The following is a 13,787-nucleotide window of genomic DNA, read 5'->3' on the forward strand; positions in this document are numbered from 1 at the left end:
ATGGATGGAGAGTGAGAGATTGCTAGGCGACCTGAGATAGTTGCCTGAGGCTGTGCCTGGTGCGACTGGGCTTGCTTGACAGTTCCTAGAGCGAACTCATTACAGTATTGCATTTAATCAAGCTTTCACAAATCATCTCTTCGTGTCAACGGCAAGTTTTTATAAGTCATCCTTCATGCATGCTTGCAAAGCCTACCCCCGTCCCTCCCTCCGTGCCTTGGCTGCGCCGTTGCGCAGCTTCTGTTTCTGCTTGCCCAACTTCCTCTCTGCCTTACTCTCATATCTGAATTTCTTCCGCTTCTTCGTCTTTACTGCTGCACCTCCTTTCCTCTTCCCCGCGTGCATTGTGTCCCCGCTTTTTGCACTCACGTCGTTCTTGCTCGCCCTCATTGCAGCGTCTTTGTCTTCCTCTTCATCCTCTCGCACCTGATGGAAGCCATCCCTGTCAATGCCGACCTCCTCCACCGTAACAGTGGTAAATCTATCCTCATCCACATATTCGTCTTCCCTATCCCGGTTCATCTCTTCCTGTCCAGCGTCACCAGCCACGTCTCCAATCTCAATGTCATCATCCTCACTCAATCCGCTACCCTTCTTGTCCTCATTCCGATCTTCATTCTCCAACCCTTCAATCCCCCGCAACTCCCCTTCCATGGCTTTTAATCGATCTGCAAGCTCAGCTTTCCGCTGATCTCTCATTGCTTTTCTCGCCTGGATCTTTTCTTCCCTGGCCTTCTTCGCTGCGACTTCTTGGCCATGTTTCATGCGCGCCTGTTTTCTTTTGTGGAAACCGGTCAGGTATTCTTGGCGAGCGGAGGGGTCGAAATTGATGGATTCGACTGGGGCCGAGAGTTTGCGGCGCTTTGAGCTGTTGAGGAAGGGAGCGGGCAAGTGATGGCGCTGTCTAGGCGTAGCGAACATCTTCGCTACTTGACGGTAATAATGGGCAAAGATTAAGCAAGGATATGGCAGTGGAGCAATCCATAAATAATTGACGGAGACGGAAAGTTTCCGCAGGCTTGGAGAAATTCCATCATTGGCTTGATTGGGCCAATGTAGGAAAGATCATGGTGTTGTCTGTTGGCGCGCAGCACTCCTCTACAGTATTGAGGATGTAGGAAGTGACATTGCGACGATGCAAAGGTGTTCCCATTTGGATGAAATCATGCGACGCATTGCGGATGCTAAACGTTCAGGTTGCATTGCGCCAATAGCGAGGCCAGGATAGCAGCCTGCAGGGCTTAGAAATCCAAGGCCGGTTAGGGGGTCAAAGTGCCTAAACTTCCATCCCGGAGAGGGGGCCCTCCTATTGGCCCCCTGTGCGCCTTATTCGCGCCCTAAAAGACCCACCATTAGGGAGCGCAACAGCCTAGAAGCTACTGAGTACTGGAAGCGGGGCATCAGGGCTCCGTGCATAAGACCCTAGTAGGGTTAGGGTTAGCCTCAACTTTCTGCACATTTTCCTGGCCCTTCCCTACCCTTCAATTTCCCTTCCCCCGCTCCAACATCGTCCTTTGCAGCCTTTCCAGCCTCACTGGCATCAGCATCAAGGCAGCGAGGATGCATGGTGTGCCGTTAGATAACATGTCTGGCATTGAGCTCCAGCAAAGGTCTGATCAGCCCTTCCCCGCCTCATCCCGCGAAGCACAGACGGTGGTCGAGCAAGATCGCCTTGTCGAGTTCTTCAATTACCAGAAATGCGAGGCGTGTCAGCTACGACAACGTGACTGTATCATCAAAGCTGGGGCGGGCAGATGTCTCTTATGTTCAGATGCAGAGCGTGAGTGCTTCTTTGAGCGTCATATCTATGTACCGCTGCGTGGACCGCCCAACTGGTTCTCGCGCTCGGTCTTGTTGGCAGGCAATACATCCACCAAACCGCAGCATATGGACTCGATCGTTGGAAATATGCTGTACATACCTCCTCCACTCTGATCCACTGATTTCCAGTTGCTAATGACTGCACAGAGCGAAGGCGCACTTTCCCGGAAACTCGGCCGTCCCTGGCGAGGGATTCGACTATCGCCAAGGCCCCAACATCACCAAGCCAAGTCTGACCAGACATTACGAAGTCCGCGATAGACTTCGTCGCTCCATCCGACGGGCATGGCTCGTTTACCTCGCCGTCTCCACGTTCCGCGTACGAGGCGCCATGTACGCCCAGAGGACCAACGGCCCCATGTTCCCAATTCAGATCTTCAACCCAGCGGTGCCCAAGATTAAGGACCATCGTCGCTCCTACCCGGAGACTGACAAGCGTAAGTTCGCCGAGATCTCGAAAGCTGGTCCCTGCGACGATTGTCGCCGTAAGAAGAAGGCCGTACGTACTCCCCCTTCCCTTTCCACTTTCTCACCTCCCCCCATCCCACCCCATCCCACCCGACTGAGCTTTCCCCATACAGTGCGACCACATCCCCTCCAATCCAGAAGACCATCTCATCTCCCCCAATTCCGGCAAACTCAAACGTCTTCTGCCACCCATCCCGCGCACACCGGCTCACACAACCACAACCAATACCAATGCCTCCGGCCCGGACACCCAAATTCCCATCGTCAAGCTCTCCCACTCTCGCAGGCCCCCGGAAAAGGTAATGTGCAAGCACTGCAACACGCGCCCCGAGGGTTTCCGCGGCGAGCACGAACTCCGCCGGCATATGCAGCGTGACCACGCGCCTCGCCGCAAAATGTGGATTTGCATCGACCCCACCGCATCTGGAGATTTGTTGAAGGATTGCGAGTCTTGTTTGAGCGAGAAGCAGTATAATGCGTATTACAACGCGGCTGCACATTTGCGGCGGAGGCATTTCAATCAGGGCAGCAATGCGGGGAGGGGAAGGCGCGGGAGGAAGGGGGATGACGGCGCGGGTGGGAAGGCGAAGAGTGGGAGGGTCGGAGTGAACGATCCGCCGATGGATGTGTTGAGGAGTTATTTGAGGGAGATTGAGGTCGATCAAGAGGGTGTACCTTTTGAGAGTGCCGGGGATGGGGAGGGTGAGGGTGAAGGTGAAGGTGAAGGTGAGGGCGAGGGCGAGGGCGAGGGCGAGGGAGAAGGTGAAGCGGAGGCGAAGGAGGAGGCAAAGGAGGAGTGAGTGGGGCTTCGTGTAGAGACTGCTGGAATGGAGGAGCGAAGGATGAAGGATAAGGGTTCATTCACTGGCTAAACAGGCATACTTACGATCGCTTTTGAGCTTCGCGTTCTCTTTGATGAAAAGCTGAGTAGGTGGAGGATGAAGAGTACGAAACCGGCTTTACTGACTATGCTATGTCGACGAATATTACTATCAACAATGTTAACGATAGAACAGGCGGTAAGACTGAAGAAATTGAGAGTCAAAATTTGTCCTTTATTTTGCAACGATTTTCTGCAATGAGCCTATTTGTTTCCTAGCACTAGGCTCAAAAAGGACCTTTGAACATCAGACCGTCCGCAACCCAGAGAAATTTCTCATTTTTCATGCAACTTCCCATTCCCAAGACGGTTGACAAACTTCAAAAGGGAGGAATTGCATTAAAAAGGAGATTGTCCGCTTGAAACAGTGCAAAGTAAGGCTGGGGAACGCTACAGTGAGGTTACGAAATGCCGCCTCGTGGTGGAGTGAGAGCAACCATTGGTGCGCGATCAAATCATGAGCATGATATAGGTATAACGACTGGTATCTCTCAGCCACTTCGAACTAATTGAAACTAGTGGACTGTGCCCTGCAACACTTAGAGCGGGTCACCCTACTCTACCCTCATCGTTATGATCCGACTTACCATCTTGAGGTCTTTGAAGATGTCAAAGAACTTTTGTTTCTTACCCTAACTACGAACAAGAAGGATGTAGTCAAGAAGGACAGCAGGGCTGTTGGCATGTCAAACCGGTCATTGCCCATGCTATTTGATGAGGCTAAAGCCACAGTCGGTCGGACCAAATTTGTCTCCCACTCGCCTGGCGTATGGGAAATCGAGGTGAAGAGCACGACAAGCCCTATCATATTGCTTGCGGCAACTACAACAACAGCACCACCACCTCCAGCAGGTGAAAGCGAAAATACGGATGGTCAAGACCAGCCTCTTCCAGCGGATTCCGTAGGTAAAAATGAAGACCTAGATACCGTGCAGCCCGGAGCTAAGACTACAGACGACGATACTCCTGCGGAGGAGATGAAGGCTATGCAGAATTTTCTTGAGAAGCAGTTCAAAGCTATCCAGATATACAAACGTGACCTTGTGAAGCTCGAAACAGATCAGATGACAAGATTGGCGCTCGTGAAAGAATACAAACAAAAAATTGCGAGCACTTCGGCCGACTTTCAAAAGATAGAGCTCACGATCCTCTTTGAAAAGCGACACAAAATCAGAGGTTGGGACAAGGCATACTTCAAGAAGGTCAAAGAATACGAGGATAAGAAGACTAGTCAAATAGCAGGAGAAGGAGAAGAGACTAGTGCAGCTGGCTAGGGGAAGGCACTCTTTCGGTGGCATTAATCAATAGCGAAGGAGGAAGCAATACAAAGGAAATGCTGATCCAAGGGCAGGACATATTCAGGACCTGCATTTTCTACCAAGAATAAATTAAATCCGTCTCCATCGACGACGACAAACGATTAGCCAATATATCTACCTTTCATCACCGTCAGGGCCAAAATCCGCTTACATTGGCATTCTTGCAAGATATAAAAACATTAGGAACTAGACATACCATACAACTCAGAACGTGATCCGCATTCAAGCTCTCCAGAACAAGAGTGGAACCCTGTCCCCACTTTGATTCGCTATCGCAACGCCCACTATTCATCAACCGCACGTCTCCGATCGTACCTAAATTTCTTCCATATGAAATAGCTGTAGGCAGCGAATCAGCGGAATGAGCAAGATATCACTTGAGCTTCTCGAAAGTCCTAGGAACCTAAAGCTAGAGCCATCAATAGAAATCCATATCCAGAGCGTGTCCTTTGCGGAGCTGCCATGAATTATTGAGTGACATGTTGATGTAGAGTAGAATTGCTGATGTAGCTCCAGAATGGTTGAATTAATTTGGCATGATCCAGGACATCGACTCCACCGAAACTGTTTCGAACGCATGCTGTCGAGGTCGGCGGATCCAGGGGTTATCTGAACTCCCTTGGGTAAAAATTCTTGAGTGCGAAATCGGAGAAGCTCAAAATACGGCCAGGAAGGAAAGAATCGCAAGACTAAGCTTTTCAAGGCGGATTGACCAAGTCGTTTCGCCTTTGTAGCCAACGCTTGTGTTTGGTGTAGCCTGTGGCGTTGGCGGCGAACTCGATGTGCTAGTAGTCGATGGGCTCGGAGTCAACGAGACCACAACCGTAGGACTCGCCATTGCTGCCGATAATGACGACCGCGTAGCTACCACGGTAGAAGTCCCGCGAAGAGATGCACTGCCTCCAGTATCATCCGCACCTTCGTCCACACCCGAGGTAGCCTCAGCATTCCCACACGCCTTCGTAGTATCCGCCTCGGAGCAAGTCAAAACCTTCGTATCCATAAGTTCTACACCCTTCTTCTCACAGAACGTCTCAATATTGTGTTCCCCACTTGATCCACCGCCCGTATCATTAATCAGACAAGCGCCCAGACAGCACATTCCCTTATTCGTAGGATTCAGCCCACAAAATGCGGTCGCGAAGTCCTTTGCGTTGCGATTTTGGAGCGCATTGCGTAGCTTCGTGACGGCTGGACAACAGCCGCAACTTGGATTGGGCAGACCGTCCGAGCCCGAGATGGCATATTGCAAGATTTGTCGCCCGGAGATGCTGTCGTCCTTGTCAGTGACTGGGAAGTTGTGGTCGGCGCAGAGGATTAGGGCGGAGAATGAGTTTTGGTGGAGGGTGCAGCGGGAGAATTGGACTAGGTCTGATGCTTGTTTGTCGTCGGATCTACTGGCAGAGCATCGGGTTGTGGCTATGCTGTTACAATCAAAGCTCATCACAAGATTTGGGAGGATGGATATGTAAACTAGGATGGCGGATATTGCTGAGATTCTGGCTTTCGGCATGGTGGTGATAGCACGGACTCTTCAAGGCAGTGGTTAAGCGGTTGTCGCTTGTAGTATGGTAACGCGACTTTTCAGTTGAAAAGATGATGATGCTAACCTTGCTTTGGTTGAACCGGATTGGTATGTAGATTTAGAGTCTAGTAGCAGCGCAATGCCGATCCAAACAGAGGGTCATGTTAAGATGCAAGATATGTGAAGACTCAAGGTGATCGGGCTTCTTGAATTGATGACAGCTGCGGCGTGAATCAATGGCTGAACACTTTGCTCAGGAAAAGGCTATCAAGGAAGATTTATGCTGAAGGAGACACGGGGGAAGTCACACATATTTACCTTGAAGATCGACAAATCCTTCAAGACGGCACTGTTGTCAGCACTACCACATCGTGCATAAACCCTGTTTCAACAGATCCTTAGGGCTGTGACGCTCCCGTCAATACGCTTGTTGGTGGAGATGTCTATAGCGTGATAGGCTTTGATCCAGTTCCTTAATGTCGCTAAAAAAGTCAATCTGCAGCTTAGTCTGAGCCTTATGATAGGGTTTCGATCCTGCAATTTGAGGCATGGTCATATTGTCCCACAGAAAATGACCGTCAAAATTCGAAAAGCTTTTTTGCAAGGCTGGAAGACGTTGATACTGACGTGTCAAAAGCCTTGGCTTCAAGGTTGTGAGGGCGAGCATTGCAATGACTCAACGACGACTGGCTAGAATGTGACTCAATGCCGAATCCCAGTCGAAAATTTTGAATCCAGAAATACCACCAAAAAAGTTTACCATGGTCCAAACCATTGAGTTGGCGCGGGCTCTGTAGCAGGCTTTCCATGTTGGTACAACTGATGTCCATTGCATTTGTTCTCCAAAACAACAGTATAAGTCTCGATTTCGCCATCACAATTCCTCGCACTCCTCTCCACTCTTATGCACCTATCTTTCAGGCATGCATCGCACCATTGGCATTGTGTGCAGAAAACCTCCTTGACGTCGATGCAAGCCACACAGCACACAAGGTCCTGCTCCTCGCCCGGACCATGTGACTTGATCAATGTCTGACCAGGAATGAAGCGTCTACCTTCCACACCGCAGGGGATACAGCAGCGGCTCATCGGGTCTTCAGCTGCATTTTTGAGTGTACCCTCGGTGAAATTGGGTCTGGGCCTAATTGAGTGGCATAGATAGCAGGCGTACTCGTCGCAGCCTGTCTTCTCGTTGTATCCTGTGTCGTGCTGGTGGACGTATTGTTTTTTCAATTCGAAAAAGGGCGGATGGCGATAGAGCCGTCTGTTGGTCTGTCTGAACTTGATTGCTGCAAGACCGTCGAATTTATCGAAGATCAAGTCTTGGATCTCTACCGGTAGTCTGAAGAAATCAAAGATGTCCTTTGTTGACGACGCTTCTGGCTTTGTATCTGCTGGCGTAGAGAACATGTTCCAAGGCCAGATGATCCAGAGAAGCCGTAACTTGAAGTGCGATAGAAATAAAAATTCAAATAAGCTCGAGAAGTAAGACTTGGGACGCCGCTCAGCTCTCATGCACGAACACGTCATCTCCTGCATAGCCGACATGCCAGGCATACTATTTCCTTCAAACAGACTCGTGTTAGTCATACATTGACAGAACTCGCAGGAATGTGAGTTGAGAATGATAACTCATTAGGGCTTGAGTGTACAAATTGAACCTCCAAAGAACAAGAACAGGAAAGCTTTTGCTCAGTCCTGAAGCCTGTCTTGGGGAAGCCTAACGAAAGGATGTAGATGACAAAAATGATATTGACTTGCGTGCCACATTACCCATCTCGTCTCCATGCGGAGCCACTATTAATTCCATCACCCTGCAGATGAATCTGAACACCGAATGATTGTTTTTCCAGCAAAGGAAGTGTCAAAATTGAGGATGGAAATGAAGTAAAGATGTACTGCTATGCCACGGGAGAGTCGAGAAAGTACGAAGACGGTCTACTTTTGCGTGAATGTCAACGCTATTTTGACAGTCCGATGCCTCATCTGCATTACATCTGCCTGAGTTGCCTCAATTTTCTAGCCTCAACACCCACGTTACCTGACATTAGCTACTCAACCAGACCATTACGGAACATGACAGGAAACTTCATGAACCTTTAGTCCCCAGTCGATCCCCTCACAAAGGTTCCCGCAGTCCAATTGTATGCGCGCGAAAGGCGTCTCGCAATCCTTCTTGCAATATTAACGCCAATCTTACTTGCAGGATGCGGCTCATGGAAGATGATGCTCCTCAAGAGAAGCGGATCAGTCGGCGAAAAGACCCAAGCCGAGCCGTCCAGCTTCTTTATGGCAAATCCTGCTGAAGCCATAGCGGACAAAAAATTAGTCCAGGGAATCTCACCAGCCTTCTCGTCCTCGGCTATGCCGCCGAAGAGGGATTTGAAGGTCTTGTAAGCTCTCTTTGGAACAGTGATAGGCGGGTGAGGAGGAGGGCGTGTCTCATCATCGTCCGTGGTTTGCGCATCAGTGTCAGTGGAGCTGGCTATGTTCTCTGATGGTTGACCACGTGTCTTCTTTTTCGGCTGACTCGCCGATGGCTCGGACGAAATGACGGTCGTTTCAGTCCGTCTCTGTAGTTCTGCAAGTGCATCTAGAGGTTCATTGTCACTTGTGGATGTGTTGAGTTGGTCAGTATTCGATTTGTTAGCCAAGGGTACCTCCCAGTCAGGCGTTCGGTGAATGTTTCGAGGCACTAGAACGTCCTTGAGAATTTCATGCAATGTCGCCTTCGTGTTGCGTCGGACACAGACATCGAAAAAACTCCAAAATGCATCTAATTCACTTTCTGCGCGCTGCGTCGCACGAGTACTCATCTGCGTTGTAGATCTGGAAGGACATGAAAATCGGTCCAATGGTGTGCCCTTGTCTGAGAGTGTGACAGGCGTAGCCAGTATCTCTGCAAGCTTTGACTCCGGGCGGTTGCGCGTTTTGAAGCGCTTCTCCTTCTCTTCCTCGCTTGCTGTAAGAGTCATCCGTGGGCCTGCCACACGCAGGCTGACTTGACGCTGCAGTTCACCAAGCAGCGACAAGTCAGAAAGCATTTGAGCCAGGTATGGCGTCAAGCGTTCATTTTCCTGCCGCTTGTTTGTAGAAACTCGCTCTATCTCGTCGCATGCAGTATGCAACCCGGTAAGCATAACCTGAGTATTATCACTAAGCATTAAAAGAAGAAACATAAAGTAATCGGTTTTTCCTTTCGTTGCAATTTTTCTGCCATCTCGAATGAAGCTTTGTCGAAAGTGGGTTGAGCTAGGGAGAGCCGTTCTCCAAGTGTCTCGAACTGCTGAAATGGTCTTTTCAATTCGATAGGAAAGGTGCTCAATCGCTCCCTCGTAATCCTCCGGGGCTTTCGAGCCAGGCCGCAGCACTTCACGGTATCGGCTTTGTAATGATATAACATGTTCGAGCTCTTTGGCAACGTTGTTCCACATCAAGAAGCGGGCATATGCCTCCCAAATGACATTTTTGAGAACTGAGTCCCAGAAATCAGATTCTCCCAGTATCGAAGACGGCCTGCCAGATTTGTCTTTAATCCTTTCCAAGCGATGCTCTGATCTTTGCAGTGCTGCTTCATGAAAGTATAAGGGGTCTTCCCGAAGCGACCAGATGTGATCCTCCGCTTCTGCTAACCTTGCAACGACGAATATATCGATGCGAGAAAGGTCAAATGGCATGGATCGTTTGTATGGAGCCTCAATAATGTCCTGTTGAAGTGATGGCCTATCGTATGTAACGGGTAGCATTTCGTCCGCCTTCAGTGGCAGCTGCTTCGCAATCGAAAGATCGGCATGTGGGATGTCGTGTAGAATCAAGTGGACGCACTCCAAGAGGAATCTCATCTTTCGTTCTTGAACTTGCAGAACCAGTAAACCCTCACCAGGTAGATTGCCAACGCCAGATGACATATCATCAAAAGCGTCATCATCGTCATCCCAAGCTACAAGGCGTCCGTAGGTCTGGCTGGTATTCTGACCTATAAGATACATTGTCCAACAATTCAGAAAGACTGGAATAATTGCCTGACTAGACATACCCAACTGTACAGAGTTGGCATCCGCATTTACGAACTCGCTTGGCGCGAAACGGGTTCGACTATGAAGGAACAGGAGTAAATTAGTTGGCTGAGACAGATCCTGTAGATTTAGAGACGGTAATAGAAATGCATCGTAAAAGCGCGTCCGTCCATTCTTTACTATTGATGCATTTTCCTCCCTCACGGCCTGGAAATCTGGGCGATGATGGGCAGCAATGCCTGGAAAAGCAGCAGATAAAGTCTTCCGTCGTTGCTCGCCGGTCTTTTTGAGCCATCTCTTCCGGATAGTGGCCTCATGGCGGTCAAGAAGATCGACTAGATTTCGGCGAGTTGTGTAGATTTTGCGGGATAGCTCTTTTGCCTCCTGCTTGACTTCCGAGGCAGACCCGTATTTTGGTTTTGGTAAATTAGGATTCCCCGCACGCATATCCTCATAAAACTGGTCCATTTCGGCCATGGTCACGCCTGAGAAGGTTGAAACACCGTGATGGAAGTAAAGGACGCGTCAGATGCGTATGTGAAAGACACAGGATGCTTCAGATGAAAGCAACACAGCAAAGCAATCAAGACAAGTTTGTGGGCCGGGGGCCACACGGCGGGCTGTTTCCGGTTGGTGGATCCACAGCAGTGATTGCTCCACAGGATTATTCTTCAGAAAAGGACTTCCTTTCTCATTGATGCAGACTGAGAAGCCAAATTAGGTCGTGGGTGACGGCGCGCCAAGGCATCCATGGACACCATATGGCGTCCGTAGTCAACGGCAAATCTATGAAATGCTTAAAGAGGTCTAGCTTCGGATTGAAAGGTGACAATCCTTCCACGCATAATCAGGAGATTTCCGGGGCACGACAGTGAATGTCAAAAACTGTCATGTAGAAGGCTCATGCAAAGTAAATGAACTTCCTTGCCCGCCGCTCATATCCGGCCGAGGCAGCAACTATGCAAATGCAAACCAGCACGCTAAAGCCAATTCCCGGCACTCACATAATCTCCTCGACCTCATCCAGCACTTCCTCGATGATCTCCTCCACAACCTTCTCCCCCTCCTTTTCTTCCTCCTCCTCTATGCCCGGAATCTTTACTTCAGCATCCAGTCCCAAATCCTCTCTCTCCTCCCGCAGATCGGCCCTCTCGCGCTCCTTCCACGCAATCCATTCACTCAGTATCCTCCTCCTTTCTTCCACAATGGCACCCTTCTCCTTATCCTCCTCGATACGATCCTGTTCCTCAAAATCCTTGGAATACTCGCGCAGATTCTTGCGGATGGTCTTTTGCTCGTCGCGGGAGAGCAATGTGGGGGCCGGGGACGCCAGAGGAGTTGTTTGAATTTCTCGATGGGGGCTTCATGCAGTAGGTCACCTTTAAAGTCGTAGAGGTGATAGCCGTTTTCCATCTATATGCGCTGTTAGTAGGCGGGACCATTGTAGAGGGCTTTGCCGTGGAAGGCGAAAAGGAAGGCTGTTGACGAATGATGAGAGGACAGGGAAGGGGGAGCCCACCGTATGCTTCCACACGCTAGCACCTGTGGTGACATAGCGACCTGTTGGATCCCACTCTACCTCCGTTACACCGTAGTGGTCTGCTGTGTTCACGAGCTGCAAGTTTGCCGTGAGATCCTTGTTGCCCTCATGCGTATCTCCCTCATAGTCGAAATCCCAGAAGTCAAGATCGAAGCTTTGCTGCGAGAGCACGGTCCCAACCACGCAAAATCGACCCTTCGGCGACCAGAAGATGGCATTGTTGTTCTTCTTCTCAATCGTACGGATGTGCTTGAAATTACCTACACCAGCCCCTTTGATCTTCTCAGGGCAGAAGAATGAGACTGAAGTTTTTGGGGGCACGGCCGTGGTCATGACGACTTCTGCTGTTGTGATGAGAACGAATCGATCGCCTTTTGGCTCCCAAGCGAAATTTATGACGGTGTCTTTAAGAGCGTCTACGACCTCGACAGGCACGCCCTTTTCGCGCACACGGAAGATCTCAAGGTTTGTGGCCAGCGACTTGCGGGACTTCGAATGTCGATCTACTTTGACGCAAACATAGGCAGCTTGTGATTGCCAGTGTAGTTTTGCATCTGTGACGTTGAAGAGGTTGCGGGTTCTTACGATTTGTTTGGAAGGAATGCTCATGAGTCCGACTTTGGCAGGATTGCTGCCAATTTCGGGGGTCCAGAAGCAGAAGAGTTGCTCATACGTCTTGACATCCGCACGTTGGGGCGTTGCGGGCGACCACTCGAAGTCCATAACTCCTTCAATGGGAATCTAATCACATCAAATTAGCACTGAAGTTGGACGGTCGAGAACCAGCGAGGGCAAGTAACTTCAAGCATCGAAATCTGCTACATACTATTTTCTTGTCCAAAGCCTTCATCGACGGAAGCTCGTAGATATGAATGCCTTCTCCCTCTTTCATGCGCGCAACATACTTGTCGTCTGCTGACCATTTGAAAGCAGGCCATGGGACCTGCTTTTTGATTGGCTGGCCTTCTGGGCCTATTGGTGCGGTAACGAGGTCATACATGGCAAAGGACCGTATCGGGCGCCCAGTCGTGAGATCCCATATGATGTAGTTCTTTCCATCGTCATCTTGAGATAGCACTGGGTCGTCCTCCGCAACCTCGATGGGTCGGAACGACCAGGTGCATACATATTTTTCATTCGGTGAGAAGTCGACGAGATCAACATTGATGTGTGGAAATCTTGTTTGTCGCGACCATGACGGCCCTCCCCATAGTTGCATCCCACGAGCGTGGATTGTAGCAAGATAAGTTCCGAGCGGAGACCATTGCACAAACCTCTCGGTCCAATGTTGCCTGTCTATGATATTCTCTGGATTGTCTTTTTTCTTGTTCCACATGATTGCCACGCCATCTCCTCGATATAATGCGAACTGGTCACGACAGTTGGGATCGCCCAGCCACCATCTCAGGTGCTCCTTCTCTTGAAAGTCATCGATCTCTGGCGGCTGATATTCATCATCGATTCTACCTTCTCTTCCATATCTTTCAATGTCCGTTATCTTATTGACGCCGAATGTGTGCTTCTTATCGATTGGAGTGCCATGTACCACTTTGCATGCTTTCTGCGCTTGTTGGGGCGTTTGGTATTCAACGAAGGCAAAGCTACCTGGCTCAGCGTGATTCATCCACACGGAATAGGTTCCTCTCACCCTTCTGATTTGCCATTCTCTCCCATGGGCATGTAGAAGCCTTCATCTTTGATTTTGAATCCAGAGGCGTTCAATTTACCGGTCAAAAACTTTTGTAATTTGGCCTTGTTACCGCTCTCAACAAGTGGGAGGCCATCAACCACGACAAAGCTGTCTAAGCCTTGTTCAAGTCGGACATCGTATTGCTCTCGTAAATCTGCGAAGCTGTCAGGCGCGTTCTTTTGCTACCGTTTTTCGCTTTATAAAGCACACCTGAGAAATCAAGGTCGTCTGCGGAATCGTAGCCGTCGTCGTCTTCGCGTAACGTATTGAAACCTGGTGCCATCTTTGTAACCGTGAGGAAGGGTGTGGGAAGAGAATATGCCTCAAATGATATTGGGCAACGAGTCACGATTGTGCGCGAACATTTTACTCATTTCCCCGAAGCAGCCTAGCGCGATATCACGGCTGCATGTAACACCGCGACCGAGCTTAGCCGCTGCAATGAAGATCGCTCCCGCGACCGGCATCAGATGGATCTCCGATGCGTGCCAGCCACATCCTTCAATTCGTGACGACGAGGTCGACTTT

The 13,787-nt window shown here is 49.9% G+C and overlaps 6 protein-coding genes across 6 annotated transcripts; 2 read left to right on the plus strand and 4 right to left on the minus strand.

Moving 5' to 3' along the window:
• Window positions 1-192: 192 nt before the first annotated feature.
• KY384_008909 (uncharacterized protein) lies at window positions 193-921 on the minus strand (the record flags this gene model as incomplete). Its single annotated transcript, XM_044817396.1, has 1 exon — window positions 193-921. The coding sequence occupies one exon, from the start codon at window positions 919-921 to the stop codon at window positions 193-195; it is 729 nt and encodes a 242-aa protein (XP_044664549.1).
• A 663-nt stretch (window positions 922-1,584) lies between these two features.
• On the plus strand, window positions 1,585-3,089 carry KY384_008910 (uncharacterized protein; the record flags this gene model as incomplete). Its single annotated transcript, XM_044817397.1, has 3 exons — window positions 1,585-1,913; window positions 1,969-2,320; window positions 2,403-3,089. 3 exons carry the CDS (start codon window positions 1,585-1,587, stop codon window positions 3,087-3,089), a joined length of 1,368 nt encoding a protein of 455 aa, XP_044664550.1.
• Window positions 3,090-3,262: 173 nt separating this feature from the next.
• Window positions 3,263-4,443, plus strand: KY384_008911 (uncharacterized protein; the record flags this gene model as incomplete). The annotated part of the gene is made up of 2 exons (XM_044817398.1): window positions 3,263-3,329; window positions 3,689-4,443. The coding sequence occupies 2 exons, from the start codon at window positions 3,263-3,265 to the stop codon at window positions 4,441-4,443; spliced, it is 822 nt and encodes a 273-aa protein (XP_044664551.1).
• A 700-nt stretch (window positions 4,444-5,143) lies between these two features.
• Window positions 5,144-6,001, minus strand: KY384_008912 (uncharacterized protein; the record flags this gene model as incomplete). The annotated part of the gene is made up of 1 exon (XM_044817399.1): window positions 5,144-6,001. One exon carries the CDS (start codon window positions 5,999-6,001, stop codon window positions 5,144-5,146), a length of 858 nt encoding a protein of 285 aa, XP_044664552.1.
• Window positions 6,002-8,112: 2,111 nt separating this feature from the next.
• On the minus strand, window positions 8,113-10,506 carry KY384_008913 (uncharacterized protein; the record flags this gene model as incomplete). The annotated part of the gene is made up of 1 exon (XM_044817400.1): window positions 8,113-10,506. The coding sequence occupies one exon, from the start codon at window positions 10,504-10,506 to the stop codon at window positions 8,113-8,115; it is 2,394 nt and encodes a 797-aa protein (XP_044664553.1).
• Window positions 10,507-11,029: 523 nt separating this feature from the next.
• PRT1 (Translation initiation factor 3 subunit b) lies at window positions 11,030-13,542 on the minus strand (the record flags this gene model as incomplete). Its single annotated transcript, XM_044817401.1, has 6 exons — window positions 11,030-11,379; window positions 11,409-11,442; window positions 11,549-12,310; window positions 12,396-13,170; window positions 13,218-13,413; window positions 13,470-13,542. 6 exons carry the CDS (start codon window positions 13,540-13,542, stop codon window positions 11,030-11,032), a joined length of 2,190 nt encoding a protein of 729 aa, XP_044664554.1.
• Window positions 13,543-13,787: the final 245 nt, after the last annotated feature.

This window comes from Bacidia gigantensis (assembly GCF_019456465.1).
Source record: "Bacidia gigantensis strain McMullin 20006 chromosome Unknown scaffold_268, whole genome shotgun sequence".
NCBI lineage: Eukaryota > Fungi > Ascomycota > Lecanoromycetes > Lecanorales > Ramalinaceae > Bacidia > Bacidia gigantensis.